The sequence below is a fragment of the Babylonia areolata genome, chromosome 24, assembly GCF_041734735.1.
Source record: "Babylonia areolata isolate BAREFJ2019XMU chromosome 24, ASM4173473v1, whole genome shotgun sequence".
Lineage (NCBI taxonomy): Eukaryota > Metazoa > Mollusca > Gastropoda > Neogastropoda > Buccinidae > Babylonia > Babylonia areolata.
The window spans coordinates 732430-748918 of NC_134899.1; the positions used below are offsets into that span (position 1 = coordinate 732430).

The 16489-nt window shown below is 44.4% G+C and overlaps 1 protein-coding gene across 1 annotated transcript in view; it reads left to right on the forward strand.

Annotated features, from left to right (window-relative positions):
- The first annotated feature begins 6019 nt into the window (after positions 1–6019).
- The window catches only part of LOC143298789 (UDP-N-acetylglucosamine--peptide N-acetylglucosaminyltransferase 110 kDa subunit-like), a 41053-nt gene continuing 30583 nt past the window's right edge, over positions 6020–16489 (forward strand). The window contains exons 1-5 of the mRNA XM_076611751.1: positions 6020–6340; positions 9483–9633; positions 10368–10611; positions 11743–11811; positions 14675–14791. Coding sequence (XP_076467866.1) covers positions 6301–6340; positions 9483–9633; positions 10368–10611; positions 11743–11811; positions 14675–14791 — 621 coding nt within the window. The 5' untranslated portion in view covers positions 6020–6300. The remainder of the gene's footprint in view (positions 6341–9482; positions 9634–10367; positions 10612–11742; positions 11812–14674; positions 14792–16489) is intronic.

The following is a 16489-nucleotide window of genomic DNA, read 5'->3' on the forward strand; positions in this document are numbered from 1 at the left end:
GCATAGGGAGTGATGCGATAAAGACTCCAAACCTCCTCCTAATCTCTGCATAGGGAGTGACGCGATAAAGACTCCAAACCTCCTCCTAATCTCTGCATATATAGCTTGGGAGTGATGCGATAAAGACTCCAAACCTCCTCCTAATCTCTGCATATATAGCTTGGGAGTGACGCGATAAAGACTCCAAACCTCCTCCTAATCTCTGCATAGGGAGTGATGCGATAAAGACTCCAAACCTCGTCCTAGTCTCTGCATATATAGCTTGGGAGTGACGCGATAAAGACTCCAAACCTCCTCCTAGTCTCTGCATATATAGCTTGGGAGTGACGCGATAAAGACTCCAAACCTCCTCCTAATCTCTGCATAGGGAGTGATGCGATAAAGACTCCAAACCTCCTCCTAATCTCTGCATATATAGCTTGGGAGTGATCCGATAAAGACTCCAAACCTCCTCCTAGTCTCTGCATATATAGCTTCACTGGCCTTCACAGCTCAACACCTCATGGTGCAGGCTTTATTCTGGTGGTGCTGTTTTCACTGGTCTGCCTAAGACACAGCTCAACAAGAGCACAGGCAGGCAGAAACAAAGAGCACAGACATACAGACACAAAGAGCACAGACATACAGAAACAAGGAGCACAGACATACAGAAACAAGGAGCACAGACAGTCAGAAACAAAGAGCACAGACAGTCAGAAACAAAGAGCACAGACATACAGAAACAAAGAGCACAGACAGTCAGAAACAAGGAGCACAGACAGTCAGAAACAAGGAGCACAGACAGTCAGAAACAAAGAGCACAGACATACAGAAACAAGGAGCACAGACAGTCAGAAACAAGGAGCACAGACATACAGAAACAAAGAGCACAGACATACAGAAACAAAGAGCACAGACAGTCAGAAACAAGGAGCACAGACATACAGAAACAAGGAGCACAGACAGTCAGAAACAAGGAGCACAGACAGTCAGAAACAAAGAGCACAGACAGTCAGAAACAAAGAGCACAGACATACAGAAACAAAGAGCACAGACAGTCAGAAACAAAGAGCACAGACATACAGAAACAAAGAGCACAGACAGTCAGAAACAAAGAGCACAGACATACAGAAACAAAGAGCACAGACATACAGAAACAAAGAGCACAGACAGTCAGAAACAAAGAGCACAGACAGTCAGAAACAAGGAGCACAGACATACAGAAACAAAGAGCACAGACAGTCAGAAACAAAGAGCACAGACAGTCAGAAACAAAGAGCACAGACATACAGAAACAAAGAGCACAGACAGAAACAAAGAGCACAGACAGAAACAAAGAGCACAGACAGTCAGAAACAAGGAGCACAGACAGTCAGAAACAAGGAGCACAGACAGTCAGAAACAAAGAGCACAGACAGAAACAAAGAGCACAGACATACAGAAACAAGGAGCACAGACAGTCAGAAACAAAGAGCACAGACAGAAACAAAGAGCACAGACATACAGAAACAAGGAGCACAGACAGAAACAAAGAGCACAGACAGTCAGAAACAAAGAGCACAGACAGTCAGAAACAAAGAGGCAGACAGACAAACAAAGGGGACAGACAGAGGAGGGTGGAATGTGTAACAGAAACTCCGTGATGAAAATTTGTAAGGAGCGCTGTAACTCTGACCTTAGGAAAAATCATCAGCTAACAGAATTACACAAATATGGAATGTACTACCAACTGAAACAAAAATTGCACGGAAAACTAACGTGTTTAAAAATCTCCTAGAGATGAACACCCGATTATAAAAAAAATAAAAATAAAAAATAGAAACTTTGACGAATGAAATACAATTCATAACTGAGATAGCAAAATAGCATACGACTAATAATTGAGCCAGCAAAACAGCATACGTGTATCTAACACACAAGGGGAAAAAAATGGAGACAGATATTGAAGGGGACATTCAAAAAAAAAAAAAAAAAAAGGAGGGGGGGAGGTGGGGGGGCTCGGCAGACAACCTGCCAGTCCCCACACTACTACTACTACTACTACTACTAAAAACACACTGACATACACACATGCATCACTGTGACGTGGCATGCCCCACTAACACACACACGTGTGCGCGCCCGCGTGCATGCACTCTTAGTCGTGCGGAAGATACGCCGTTAAAAAAAAAAACGCCCAGAAATTAATGGTGTCATCTCGACAGTCCGACATGTCAATAGTCCGACGTGTTGTCAGTCCGACACTCATCAATCCGATGTGACAGCAGTCCGACGTTTAACAGTCCGACGTGGCGATGATCCGACAAGGCAACAGACCGACGTGTCATCAGTCCCACACACTTTTTTCCTGTTTGTTCGACGTGGCATTCGTACGACGTTCGATATCGCTGTTAATCACACAGTGCCTGCCATAATAGATGTGATCATCCCCCCCCCTCTCTCTCTCTCTCTCTCTCCCATTGCCTGCCCCCCACATCCTGTCTGCCTAGGTGTAATTGTCTGCCTAGGTGTAATTGTCTGCCTAGGTGTAATAGCCTACCTGCCTGCCTAGGTGTAATTGCCATCCTGTCTGCCTAGGTGTAATTGTCTGCCTAGGTGTAATTGCCTACGTGTCTGCCTAGGTGTAATTGCCAACATACATTCCTGACTGTTTCTGCTCCTCTTTTCTGCTCGGTCCCTCGCTCCCTCTCTCTGCCTGTGCCTCTGATATATCTCCTCTGTCTGCCTCTGTGGTGGTGGTGGTGGTGGTGGTGGTGGTGGGGTGTGTGTGTGTGTGTGTGTGTGTGTGTGGCTGTAAGTGGGTGTGCGTGGCTGTTGTTGCAAGTGCAGGTGTGCATGTATGTAGTTGTAAGTGTAGGTGTGTGTGGTGGTGATTGTGTGTGTGTGTGTGTGTGTGTGTGTGTGTGTGTGTGTGTGTGTGTGTGTGTGTATGTCTGTGTGTGTGTGTGTGTGAAAAATAATGAAACAAGAAAGGCAAATCCTTCAAGACTAACTTGTGATACACACTTAAAGGAAAAAAAATTTTAACTTATAAAAATGAAAAATTAGTTTGTTGAAATCTGTTCTCTGTTCTTTATTATAATTGTATATAGCTTCGAGGAAAAAAAAGAAAGTCATCAGCAAAGAGGAACTCTTTCAACAGTGCCTCAAACACCCTGGACCTGGCGTGGGGTCGTCGCAAATAGAAAAGTTTGCCATCTGTGCGAAACTAGATGTAGATGCCCCAGTCACAGTCTTGGAAGGCGTCAATCAGCATGGCAGAGAAAAGAATGGAGAACAGTGTGGGTGCCAGGACGCAGCCCTGCTTCACTCCATTTACCACATGGAATGGATCCGACATGTCAGTATTTTCCTGTACTCTCGCCTGCATACCATCGTGGATCTGACGTAATCAGCTGGATTAGGCTTTCTGGGCAGCCGAACTTAGGAGGATCTTCCACAGACCACGGCGGTTCACCGTGTCGAAGGCCTTAGTCAGGTCTACAAAGACCATGTGGAGCTCTTTGTTCTGCTCACGGCACTTCTCTTGCATCTGGAGTACGGCAAACACCATGTCACATGTTCTCCTGCCTGAGCGGAAGCCGCACTGTGCTTCTGGGAGGAGAGAGATTCCACGGTGGTTATTGCAGGATGATTTGTCTCCCTTCCGTTTATAAATGTGGACAATTGAAGCATCCTTGAAATCCTGGGGGACCTCCCCTTTCTCCCAGATAGACTGGAACAGGGCGGTCAGCTTGTCTGTCAGCACCTCGCCTCTATACTTGTAGATGTCAGCCTGGATTCCATCCGCTCCTGGTGCTTTTCCTGACTTTATCAGCTTTAGGGCCTTCCGGGTCTCGGCCTTGGTGGGAGGGGCAGCTAGCGTGTCATTGACTGGTAGCTGTGGGAGAGCTGCAATTACCTCGCCAGATGTGTTGCCTAGCGGGCAAGGATGTCTTTCTTATCTGTCAGAAGGGTGGTCTGGCCCAAGGCTCGGACAGGGGTTGATCCTGTGACTCTCGGCCCATACACAGCGGCAGGTAGTACTGGGTTACATGGTACCAGTAGCAAGGGCTATGCCCCTGACCTGACATACTTACATATTCTAGGATAGGCCTAACTAATGTTTTATATAACCGTAAGAAAGTACATTACATTTCTCAGTAGCATTAAAATATAGATTCCATGTGTCTGAACATTTTACTAATGTTTCAATATCTTTTTGTAAATCCTGATAGAATTTTGGAAAGTTGTATAATTTTGTGTCATCTGCAAACATTTTACAGTGTACTCTTTAGTTCGCATGGGAGATCATTTATGAATAAAGGAAATAGAAAAGGTCCTAATATACTACCTTGTGGTATGCCACTTATAACATCAGCTTTACTGGAGAAGGAACTACCAATCCTAACCCTTTGAGTTCTTTTAGTGTTCGAAAGTCCCGTATCCACCCAAGTATGTTTCCTGTTATTCCATAACATTCCAGTTTCTTTAGTAGTCTTTCATGTGGTACAGTCAAATGCTTTTTTTTTTTTTTTTTTAAGTCTAAGTATAACACATCTATGTTTTCTCCCTTATCTATCTCTTTTGTAAAGTCCTCATCACTTCCAGAAGTTGAGTCACACATGACCTATTTTTGCGCCGGGAATCCATGTTGGCACTCAGCATACAATTTATTATCAGTCATGTGCCTAACAATAGCCTCTCTTATGAAAGATTCTGATATTTTACATATGATACATGTTAAGCTCACTGGCCTGTAATTCTCTGGGTCTGTTCTTGTTCCTTTTTTGAACATTGGTATAACTGTTGCTGTTTTCCAGTCCATGGGCACAGTCTTCTCCTCAACTGATTTGTTAAAGAGTATGTATATGGGGACTGCAATCTCTCCACTTAGCTCTTTTAGTAATTTTGAAGGAATGGCATCAGGACCACAAGCTTTGTTTGGATTCAGAGTTTGAAGTTTCTTTTTTATAACTTCAACCGAAACATCTAGACTATCCAAAATCTGACCATTTGACTTTGAAGCTGCACCGGCTGACTGGAGTAGCCTGGCGGCTACAGTATTTATATCCGTTTTGTAAAAACACTAGAAAAAAATGAATCGTTCAAAATATCCGCTTTTCCACTGTCTGTTTCTACTGTGTTTCCACCTTTAGTTATTAATGAACTCACTCCTGTTTTCATTTTAGTTTTTGATTGTACATATCTCCAGAACTTGAAGCTTTAGGATTATCTCTACATTCATGTGTCAGTTTCTTTTCGAATTCCGATTTTTTTCCTTCCCTTTTATGGTTTTGTCAGCAGGAATTCCCACTCTGCTATAACTTGAGTTTTTAAGAAATTCGGCTTTTCTGATAATCCTGTTTTTTTGTATCTGGATCTTTCATTACTATTTTGATAGGTCTTGCTGGTCTGCTTTTAATTTTTTTTTTCCGAGCCGAACATCATCGCAGTTACATTTCACAACTGAGGAACCAGTTTTTCTCTCCTTCTCTCTTTTATCTAGTTGTTTGTATACATTTAAACAAAGGTAATTTTTTTTTAACTACAACGGAATTGCCAGCATTAGTTGGGAGAGGAGGAGAGAGGGGGAGGCGTTCGCGACAGGCAGTCGCTCCAGCAAAATGGCGGCCTGCAAGCGTACGGCCGGCCTTCCTTCTACCCCTCCTCACTGTTGTGCACGATGGGAGAGACTGTAAGAGAGGAGACGTGTGCGGTGAGAAAGCTTCAAGTGGGGTGGTACACGAACCGTTCGCAATTACACGCTGTTTGCAATTAGGCATACCTACTCTATTGGGTTAAAAAAGAAAAAAAAAAAGATATATATATATATATATATATATAAAGAAGACAGACGGAAAAAAAGTGGTAAGCAGTGTGGTTGCGACGTGACGTCACCACAATGTTTGGGCACTTCCGTCGCAACGCCAGCAAGTTGCCTCTCTTCCACTCTTTCCATTCCATCAAAATAGATCATAATGTATTATTTTTTTAGCTGTGACACGCAAAAGGAGATAAAGCTAATTTTTATTAGATACTAATCACGAAACATACTTTATTGAAATACACCCATGCGTCTTTTGATCACGTGATTACATTCTACGTGAACAAGATCGGCCATTGTTTCCTTGTGCGTGTTTGTCGAGAAAATTCCTTTGTGATGTGCGTGGCAGATGAAGTATACTGTGGATATATTTAGATAGTTGGTACGCATATCATTGTTTTTAACTGTAGAAATCGTTGTTGATCGTGTGACAGGCACGATCCTCAGTTTTCGAACTCGGCACACAGCTTGAAGGCTGACCGTCCAAAGTGGCCGACTCCGCCATCTTTGTACCAATGTCGGTGCCAATGGCACAAATAACCGTGGATGTGTCAGGTAAGCCATTGTGGGATAACGCTTAAATTCGGGTTTGAAAGTTTGTTGCTTCAGTCTTATACTCTTGTGTCATTGACTTTGTAGAGCAGTTTCTGGTTTAATGAGTTTTCTTTGCATTGGAATGAGGGACCTGAATGATTTCGGACGGTGCGATTGTCCAACTCCAGATTGCACAATCATCTGAATATGACTAAAGAATTTAGTGGACTGTGCCATCAGTCTGTACACTTATGCACTAATTAGACCGTTTGCTCGGCCCCGCAGTGTGCTTTTAGATTTATGTGAACAAGAATTCACTTTTGTGTGTGACCCTAACCCTGACACTGAAAACAGAGCTCAGATTTCAATGTTCGTTAAAATCGTTTTGTGTAGTAGTAGTAATAGGGACTGGTTTTTGCCAAGTTTTGGACTTAGGCCTCGCGGCTTATTTGTGTCCCCTCATTATTTTTCAACTTTGTTTAGGTCTGATCGCACGCATATCTTATAAAATAACATTATATTCAGACTACACCAAAGAAAAGGTCTTTCATTTTAGGGTCTTCATCTAGGAGTTTTTTTTGTTTTTTTTTTTTTTAAAGCTGTTATCTGGTGCATATTTTGTGTTAGTAGGCTTATTTTGGAAAGGATGTTCTGTTCAGTGCTCTTACTACATCCTAAATTTGGCTCCAGCAATTTAGGATGCTAAAGTGCGACATTATCAGGGTATTATCGCACTATAGCATCCTAAGTTCAGTTCCAGGAATTTAGGATGCTTCAGTGCGACATTACCGTTCATTCCGTCCCACTTTAGAATCCTAAATTCAGCTCCAGGAATTTAGGTTGCTAAAGTGTGACATTACCATCAATCATTGTGCTGAGATGTGGACCCCACACATGCCAGTATTTTCTCCCCTTCTAGTTCTAGCCCATGAGTGGTTGTCTTGATGCTAGTCATTGGAATGAAGCAACATCTGGTGTGCAGCATGCACTTGGTGCATGTAAAAGAATCCACAGCAGCAAGAGAGTTGTCCCTGGCAAAGTTTTGGGCAGAATCCACAAATTTCACCTAAGAAGGAATGAACAGTGTTTACAACAAGGTGACTCAACCAGTCGTAATGAGGAGTGGAGGAGGGGATGGGGGTTGTAGATCAACCAAATTCTGTATAAAAATCCACTTTGATAATAAAAGGATAGAAAAGAATGTCTTTATTACCAAGTGTACCGGGGTCACAAGGAATATTGGGGGGCATAGTACATAACAAGGTACAAACATAAATCGAAATATACGAAAATCATACACATACAGAGATACACTATCATACAGTAGAAATTAGGACACACACACACACACACACACACACACACACACACACACACACAGACATTCTCTTTCTCTCTTTCTGAGTCTGTCTCACACACACACTCACACTCACACACACACACACGCACACACACGTTTGAACAGAAGCTGCATATTACATGTGGATGGGGCTGTTGACTAGATCTTCAGGGAGATGATTGTTGACACATTTCCAGACAAAAAAGAAAAAAGTGGTGGTGGTGGACGTGCACTGTGGTGAGTGTCTGACCCAGGAAGAGCAGCCGCAATTTCACGCATAGAACTCTGTTGTGATGAAAAAGTAATACAGTATATTACAACAGTATCAGTGATACAACATACATCATATCGGATACATCAGTATGTAGCCATGTGCTCAATACAACTGGCTACTCAACTCACACAGCACAAGCTGTATAGCAGACAGCTTTTTTGCAACTGACCCGCTGGCCTTCAGCTGCTCACGCAGAATGTGATGCCATTCCCGGTTTGAATGCAAAGCCCATTCGAAACCTGTTCCATAATTATCTATTAAATCAAGTCTCTGTATCATTCACTGCAGTATTATATTTGTTGTGCTAACACACACACTTTAATCAGTTAGAAGCATACTTGATTTCAGTTAATCTTTCATCAGTCTAAAGATTTCAGCTGACGCTAAGCTCACATCATTTTGTCCTCCTCACCAGACAACCCACTCACTGCTCGACCAGTGTCACGGTACGCTATTGGCTGAGCTGGAATCTGTCCTTTCTGCTCCACCGTATTAAATTAATATCTCTTTTGCCGGATCAGTAAAAACTACAAGTATTATATACTGGCTGAATCGTTGCAATTCCATCTTTAAAATTAAATCTATTCAGTTAGTGTTTGCCTACGTGAAACTGATTTAACACAATTTGTAATTTTCCGCGATGAGCTTCCTAAAACTGACCCTCTTCAGGTGACTTAAATTTAGATTATAAATTCATCTTAAATAATCAACACTTCATTTTATACTCATTAGAAAGTAGGTGTTGAGCTCTTTCTTTTGTGACCTATCCGACATAAGTCAGTTCAGGAATCATTTAGAAATCTATCCCTGAACACCTTGTAAGAAACAGTTGTTGTCGGATTCGGCCTGATTTAGCCGATCTGCTTTTCAGCACACGTGATTGTCTTTGCAGTCTGCTTAACTCGCATAAATTATTGGACTGGGTGATCAACTAGTCATTACCTGGTCAGTCATCTCTCTCTCACTGTGTCACAAGCAGTGTGTGTATATGTGTGCGCGTTGTGCCAGAGGCTGACATCTCGCTACGTATCACTGCACTGTCTTCCTCTTAGTTTTTCTCCTTATCTCTTCTTATAACTATTATAAATAAAACAATAGAAAAACCCTTTTGTGACTGGCCTCTATATGTTCCTGGCCTATGCGCAGGAATTCTTGTCTATCCTTTATTTCATTAAAAGAGTTCATTCAATGCCAAGGCGAACACTGTCGAAAAGACATTTTGTCTGTACTGAGTTAGTTGCTGATATAATATGCATCTTTCCTTGTAGATGTTGATTAGCTTTACTATCTGTGTTCTTTCTGTGACCTCGGACCCAAACTGTCCACCCCCCTCAAAGGAAAGCACTATTTTGTTGGCTTGCCTGAGAAGTCGCCATCTTGACACTAAATATTGTTAAGCCAAACCAGTGGGTTGCAGGCAGGAAGAATGCAACACAGCAAAAACAAACTGGAATATTTCTGCAATTAGGAATGATTATGAATGAGTAAGGGCAGTGATCTTATTTACTGTAAGCTTGTGTATACTCACTAAGTCACTTTCTTGTTTGCAGCTTTGGCTGATCAAGCCTACAGAGACTACAGGATGTGTAATTACTCTCAAGCAGAGAAAAACTGTATGGCGCTTCTGCAGATAGAGCCAGATAACACCAGTCTGCTGCTTCTGCTGAGCTCCATTCACTTCCAGACAGGCCAGCTGGAAAAGTAAGACCCCTTGACAGTAGTTGATAATGTAAAATGTTATCTCTCTCTGTCTGTCTCTGTCTAGTTTCCTCCTGGCAGTCCTGCTCTCTCTCTCCCCCCTCCCCTTGTAGAGTGGGTGATGTGTTTCAAGGAAAACATTTGACATCAATTGTTACTTAGGAGCAAGTGTACTATATATATATTTCCTTTTTCCAAAGAAAATCAGTCATCTGCCATCCCCATCTAGAGTTGAATATTCTTTCAGGTTTTTTTCTGAGTAGGCAACTGCATTGTACAAACACGAGCCAAACCATTCCAGGTATGATTAAGAAATTGTGAAGAGACAACAATCCTGGTCTTGTGTCTAATACAGTAATAGTAATAGTGTCAACATATGACAATAATCATGAACTGCTGTGTTGTGGTCAGTCACAACACAGAGAGGAAGAAGATATAAACGGTGATGAGTCCTATAAATTGCCAGAAGATAAAGACTTGAAGTTTGTATTTTCAAAAAGATTCTTGTCCTGCTCATTATAGGACAGACACCAGTTACAGTGAAATGGACTCAGGATTGATAATAAATATGGTGCCTTTGTACTTTTCACTTCAGAGATGTTGATGGGAAAACAGTTCTGACACCTGAAATTCAGTGAATGTTCTGAGAATAAAGATTTTAATATTTTCCTATAGATGAAGAATAGTTGTACAGATTTGTGCAAGCGCGTGCAGTGCAGGTGTTGATTTTCTTGCAGATCAGCCTATTTCAGTAAACTGGCAATCAGCCACAACCCGCGCCTGGCAGAGGCGTACTCAAACCTAGGCAACGTGAAGAAAGAGCTGGGCCAGCTACAGGAGGCGCTACAGAACTACAAGACAGCAGTGACACTGAAGCCGGACTTCACAGATGGCTACATCAACCTGGCAGCGGCCCTGGTGGCTGCAGGGGACCTGGAACAGGCTGTGCAGGCCTATGTCACTGTGCTGCAAGTCAAACCGGTCAGTGCTACTGCCTTCTGTCCACTGGGCTGCTATGGGGCTCTGATTTGGAAGATGATAGAAAAAATTGATGTGTGTCTGGAAGACAGACCTGCACTAAACAACTGTAATTGTGTTTCTTGGAACTAGACCAAGGAGAGAACATATATACCATTTTGTTTGCAAACAAGTACAGAGACACCCAAGCAGGCACACAGGACCTAGACACACACACATGCATGCGCACTCTTATGCAGTGAAGTTAGTGTTTGGCATACATACATGTATGAATAAGCCTCAAGGTTTCACAAGTTAAAAGCCTGTAGCTATCCGACATTTCACCACAGCTACATAAACTGAAGTGAATGTTCTCTTTTCAGTTTTCTCTTTACTCGTGAAAGTTTCACCTTATCAAATTAGTAACAATTGTCAGGATGTGTACGCTATGTTGGTGTGTGCAGGATCTGTACACTATGTTGGAGTGTTGGTGTGTGCAGGATCTGTACACTATGTTGGTGTGTGCAGGATCTGTACACTGTGTTGGTGTGTGTAGGATCTGTACACTATGTTGGAGTGTTGGTGTGTGTAGGATCTGTACACTATGTTGGTGTGTGCAGGATCTGTACACTGTGTTGGTGTGTGTAGGATCTGTACACTGTGTTGGAGTGTTGGTGTGTGTAGGATCTGTACAGTGTTGGGAGTGTTGGTGTGTGTAGGATCTGTACACTGTGTTGGAGTGTTGGTGTGTGTAGGATCTGTACACTGTGTTGGAGTGTTGGTGTGTGTAGGATCTGTACAGTGTTGGGAGTGTTGGTGTGTGTAGGATCTGTACACTGTGTTGGAGTGTTGGTGTGTGTAGGATCTGTACACTGTGTTGGAGTGTTGGTGTGTGTAGGATCTGTACAATGTTGGGAGTGTTGATGTGTGTAGGATCTGTACACTGTGTTGGAGTGTTGGTGTGTGTAGGATCTGTACAGTGTGTTGGAGTGTTGGTGTGTCCAGGATCTGTACATTGTTGGGAGTGTTGGTGTGTGTAGGATCTGAACACTGTGTTGGAGTGTTGGTGTGTCCAGGATCTGTACATTGTTGGGAGTGTTGGTGTGTGTAGGATCTGAACACTGTGTTGGAGTGTTGATGTGTTGGTGTGTGCAGGATCTATACACGGCCCGCAGTGACCTGGGCAATCTGCTGAAGGCCCTGGGACGCCTGGATGAGGCCAAGGTATACAGTGGTGACCCCTCAGCACTGGCTGTGCTGTCGTCTTGTGGTATCCACTTTCACTTAGATCATCTAGAGGACCCTCCCTTGTATGCTGTGGGAATGTGGGCCCTTTTTTTTTTCTCTCTCTCTGATTAAGCAAGGCATTCCTGACATTGCTAACAACTTTTAGCTCGTCTATGAAATAGCAGAGGTTGCTGCCATAAAAGTAAGAGAAGTCCATATAATGGGAGACAAGCCATTTTTTATACTGAGACATTTGTTTATCAAATCCATGGATTCTGTCATTTCTTTCAAAAATTGGCAGAGAAAGAGAGAGTGAAAATTTGTTGTTGTTTTCTGGTTTTGCATTGGCACTTATTTTATGTCCATTTCTTGAAAATAACTTTATGGCAGCAATGCTTCTGTCTTTTTATAAAGGTCACATGGAGCTAAACCAGTTTTTGATATAACAAATTCTTCCAGCAGTATTTTGAATAAAAAGATGAAAGCAGATGAAGCTATCAGTATAAGTGGATCAAAGATTTAGGGGGAAATTTTGGCTTGCATCTTCAGCCATCACGTCAAATGACGTTTCAAAATTAGAAAAGGAAATAGTTCCTTCTCTAATCCATCATGTCATTTGTAATCTTTTTTTTTATTTTTTAAAGACATTGTTTTTTCTAGAACAATGTGTGCTTTGTTTTGCTTTTCTTTATTCTTGTTGTTGGAAGAATTTGGATAAATTTACAGCCTTAATAGTTTCAAATGATTCCAGATTTGACCAGTGAAGGCAGCTTTAGCCCAGAGAGGCAATAGAGAAATTTGTATCTCATCTTAAAAGTATGATACACTTGTATGTACAGCAGTAAGAATCACAGATTGGTGAATGTTGAGTTCATTAAGTTGCTGAGCTGTGCTAAAGCTGCCTTCTGTCATGTTCTTGTTGGGAATGCTTTGGAAAAAAAAGAAGTGATTTTTTTCAATCAAAATGAAAAATGTAATTTTTTTTTAATGCATTAGAAAAGAAAGAAAGAAAGAATAAAGTAAGCATGTGAAAAGTAATTAAAAAAAAAAGAAAAAAACATTCTGGATTTTGTTGGACCTAAGTGATAAATGATTGATGACTGTTATGATGGCTGACTTGTAACCAGTGTGTTTTATCTACAAGATATAGGCTGACTGCCAGTTGCTGGATAAATGGATAATGGTCAGTCCAGAGGGGGAACCGGGCTAGAGACGTTGAAGCCCAGAACTTCGCAGTGAGCTGACCAAAGTGGGAGGTATCGTATGACGCCAAGCGATGCAATTTGCCAGTGCTTGCGTTATCGTGCGCTTAAGGTTCAGAACTGTAAGTGATTCTCTTTTTTTTTCCTTTCTTTTTGCCTTTTTTTAATTTTTTTATTTTTTACCCCCTTTCCCTTTCAGGTAGAAGTGCATCAACATCTGTTAAGCGCAGGTACTTTCTGGCAGCAGTAAGTACTTGGAGAAGCAGTTTAAACAAAAAATAAAATTTAACATATTCTATTTGTGTTGTAACTGCTTATGTCCGGTTTAGCTTTGAAAAAGTGTCTTGTTATTAGGTCTTGTTTGAAAGGACTTAGTGACACACCTTCAGTATGATTTTTGTAGAATGATTTCCTCATGGAAATCGTATCACAGAGAACACAGATTTTTCATGAGTCCCAGGAAAAACATGAAGTAGATTGTTCTTGGTGAATTTTTTTTTAATTATTATTTTTTTCTTTCTATACTTTGTAGCAGAGTGAGCCAGTGGTGCATAGAACACATACACAGTCCCTGAAATGAAGGCTGAAGCAAAAAAGACAGACAGAAAAAGAGTTTGGGGGTTTTCTCTTCACCCCTCCTCACTCCCACCCCATCCCCACAGCCCACACCCATAGTTCAAGACATGAGGTCATCCCCTTGAAGCAAAAATCCTGATTCAGACTTGATCAGTGAAAGAAGCTTGTGTACTGTTCAAGCTGCTGCTCATTGTTTCATCCTTGATGAGTGTGAATGTGTTCTTGGTTTGCCCTTCTTGCTCAGTGAAAGAGAAACAGATTTTGATGGACTTGCAAACATTGCGCTGTCGCTTAGTGTCCCAGCGTTGCGTGCACTGCAGGTTTCGGACTGCGCATAGTCAAGTTGTGCTCTGTTGCCCTTGTAGATGGCTTCCCTGCCCTTCCCTTTTGAGAGATAAGATCAAAACTAAATGAAAACTGATTCTGTTTTCACGGCATAGAACTGATGAAAGAGGGGAAATTGATAAAAGATTACCAGATGAGAAATTACTTTTCTTCTTTTAAAACCATATCAATAAAAAGATACTGAATTTTCTTTTTTGTGTGAAAACTGGGTGCACACTCACATTTCTGTGTATCTCGGAAAATGGATTTTTATGGAAATATGTTGAACCTGTATTTTATTTCAAGAAAATGTTGAATTCATGCAAAACATTTTTTAAAAGGATTTTTATTTCATGTGGTATTGTTCAACTTAAATGAAATTTCGCAGTTTCATTAATTCTACAAAATTGACTTTTGAAGTTTTTCCAGGATATGACAGGAGCTAGTACAGTGTGTGTGCTCAGTTTTTACAGATTTCATCTGGAAGGGCAGAGTAAAACTGCAGCCTAGTTTTTACTGCGTAGCATAGGAAAAGCGCTTAGTTGTTGCGATTTGTAAAGGGTGCCTGCATAAACAATAGCTTTGAATTAAGAAAGCTGCGTAAAGGATAGAGGTGAAGCTTTGACAGACCAAGCTGCGTAAAGAGTAGCATTGAAGCTTTGATAGAGGAAGCGCTGCGCGTCTCTCCTTGGGAAGTCGTGTGTGACTGACGGTGGTGTTTGGGCCCCCCCACCTCCCTCCCTCCCCCCACATTGCAGGCGTGCTACCTGAAGGCCATAGAGACCTGTCCCAACTTTGCTGTGGCCTGGAGCAACCTGGGCTGTGTGTTCAACGCTCAGGGAGAGGTGTGGCTGGCCATCCACCACTTTGAAAAGGTGGGTACATTGTGTGTACTGCTCAGCAAGGCTCTCTGTCCATAACTCTTTCATTGCCATGCCTAGTTTATGTTCAGTGACAACTGTTAGCCAAGGGATATGGGTCATAGAGGGTGATAATATATATATTATTATATATATGCCCCTCTACCACCCCTTCCCCCAACCCTCCCCTTGGTCTCCCCAACAGGACACTGCCCCTCTACCCCCCCCCCCCCCCCCCCCATGGCCCCCCAACAGGATGCTGCCCCTCTACCACCCCTTGGTCTCCCCAACAGGACACTGCCCCTCTACCCCCCCATGGGCCCCCAACAGGACACTGCCCCTCTACCCCCCCATGGGCCCCCAACAGGACACTGCCCCTCTACCCCCCATGGGCCCCCAACAGGACACTGCCCCTCTACCCCCCCATGGGCCTCCAACAGGACACTGCCCCTCTACCCCCCCCCCCATGGCCCCCCAACAGTACACTGCCCCTCTACCCCCCATGGCTCCCCAAAAGGACACTGCCCCTCTGCCCCCCATGGGCCCCCAACAGGACACTGCCCCTCTACCCCCCATGGGCCCCCAACAGGACACTGCCCCTCTACCCCCCATGGGCCCCCAACAGGACACTGCCCCTCTACCCCCCCATGGCCCCCCAACAGGACACTGCCCCTCTACCCCCCCATAGCCCCCCAACAGGACACTGCCCCTCTACCCCCCCATGGCCCCCCAACAGGACACTGCCCCTCTACCCCCCATGGCCCCCCAACAGGACACTGCCCCTCTACCACCCCTTGGTCTCCCCAACAGGACACTGCCCACTCTGCCCCTCTACCCCCCCATGGGCCCCCAACAGGACACTGCCCCCTCTACCCCCCCCATGGGCCCCCAACAGGACGCTGCCCCTCTACCACCCCTTGGTCTCCCCAACAGGACACTGCCCCTCTAACCCCCCCATGGCCCCCCAACAGGACGCTGCCCCTCTACCACCCCTTGGTCTCCCCAACAGGACACTGCCCCTCTACCCCCCCATGGCCCCCCAACAGGACACTGACCCTCTACCACCCCTTGGTCTCCCCAACAGGACCACTGCCCACTCTGCCCCTCTACCCCCCCATGGGCCCCCAACAGGACACTGCCCCTCTACCCCCCATGGGCCCCCAACAGGACACTGCCCCTCTACCCCCCCCATGGCCCCCAACAGGACACTGCCCCTCTACCACCCCTTGGTCTCCCCAACAGGACACTGCCCACTCTGCCCCTCTACCCCCCCATGGGCCCCCAACAGGACACTGCCCCTCTACCCCCCCATGGGCCCCCAACAGGACTCTGCCCCTCTACCCCCCATGGGCCCCCAACAGGACTCTGCCCCTCTACCCCCCCCATGGGCCCCCAACAGGACACTGCCCCTCTACCCCCCCATGGGCCCCCAACAGGACACTGCCCCTCTACCCCCCCATGGGCCCCCAACAGGACGCTGCCCCTCTACCACCCCTTGGTCTCCCCAACAGGACACTGCCCCTCTACCCCCCATGGCCCCCCAACAGGACACTGCCCCTCTACCCCCCATGGGCCCCCAACAGGACACTGCCCCTCTACCCCCCCATGGGCCCCCAACAGGACGCTGCCCCTCTACCACCCCTTGGTCTCCCCAACAGGACACTGCCCCTCTACCCCCCATGGCCCCCCAACAGGACACTGCCCCTCTACCCC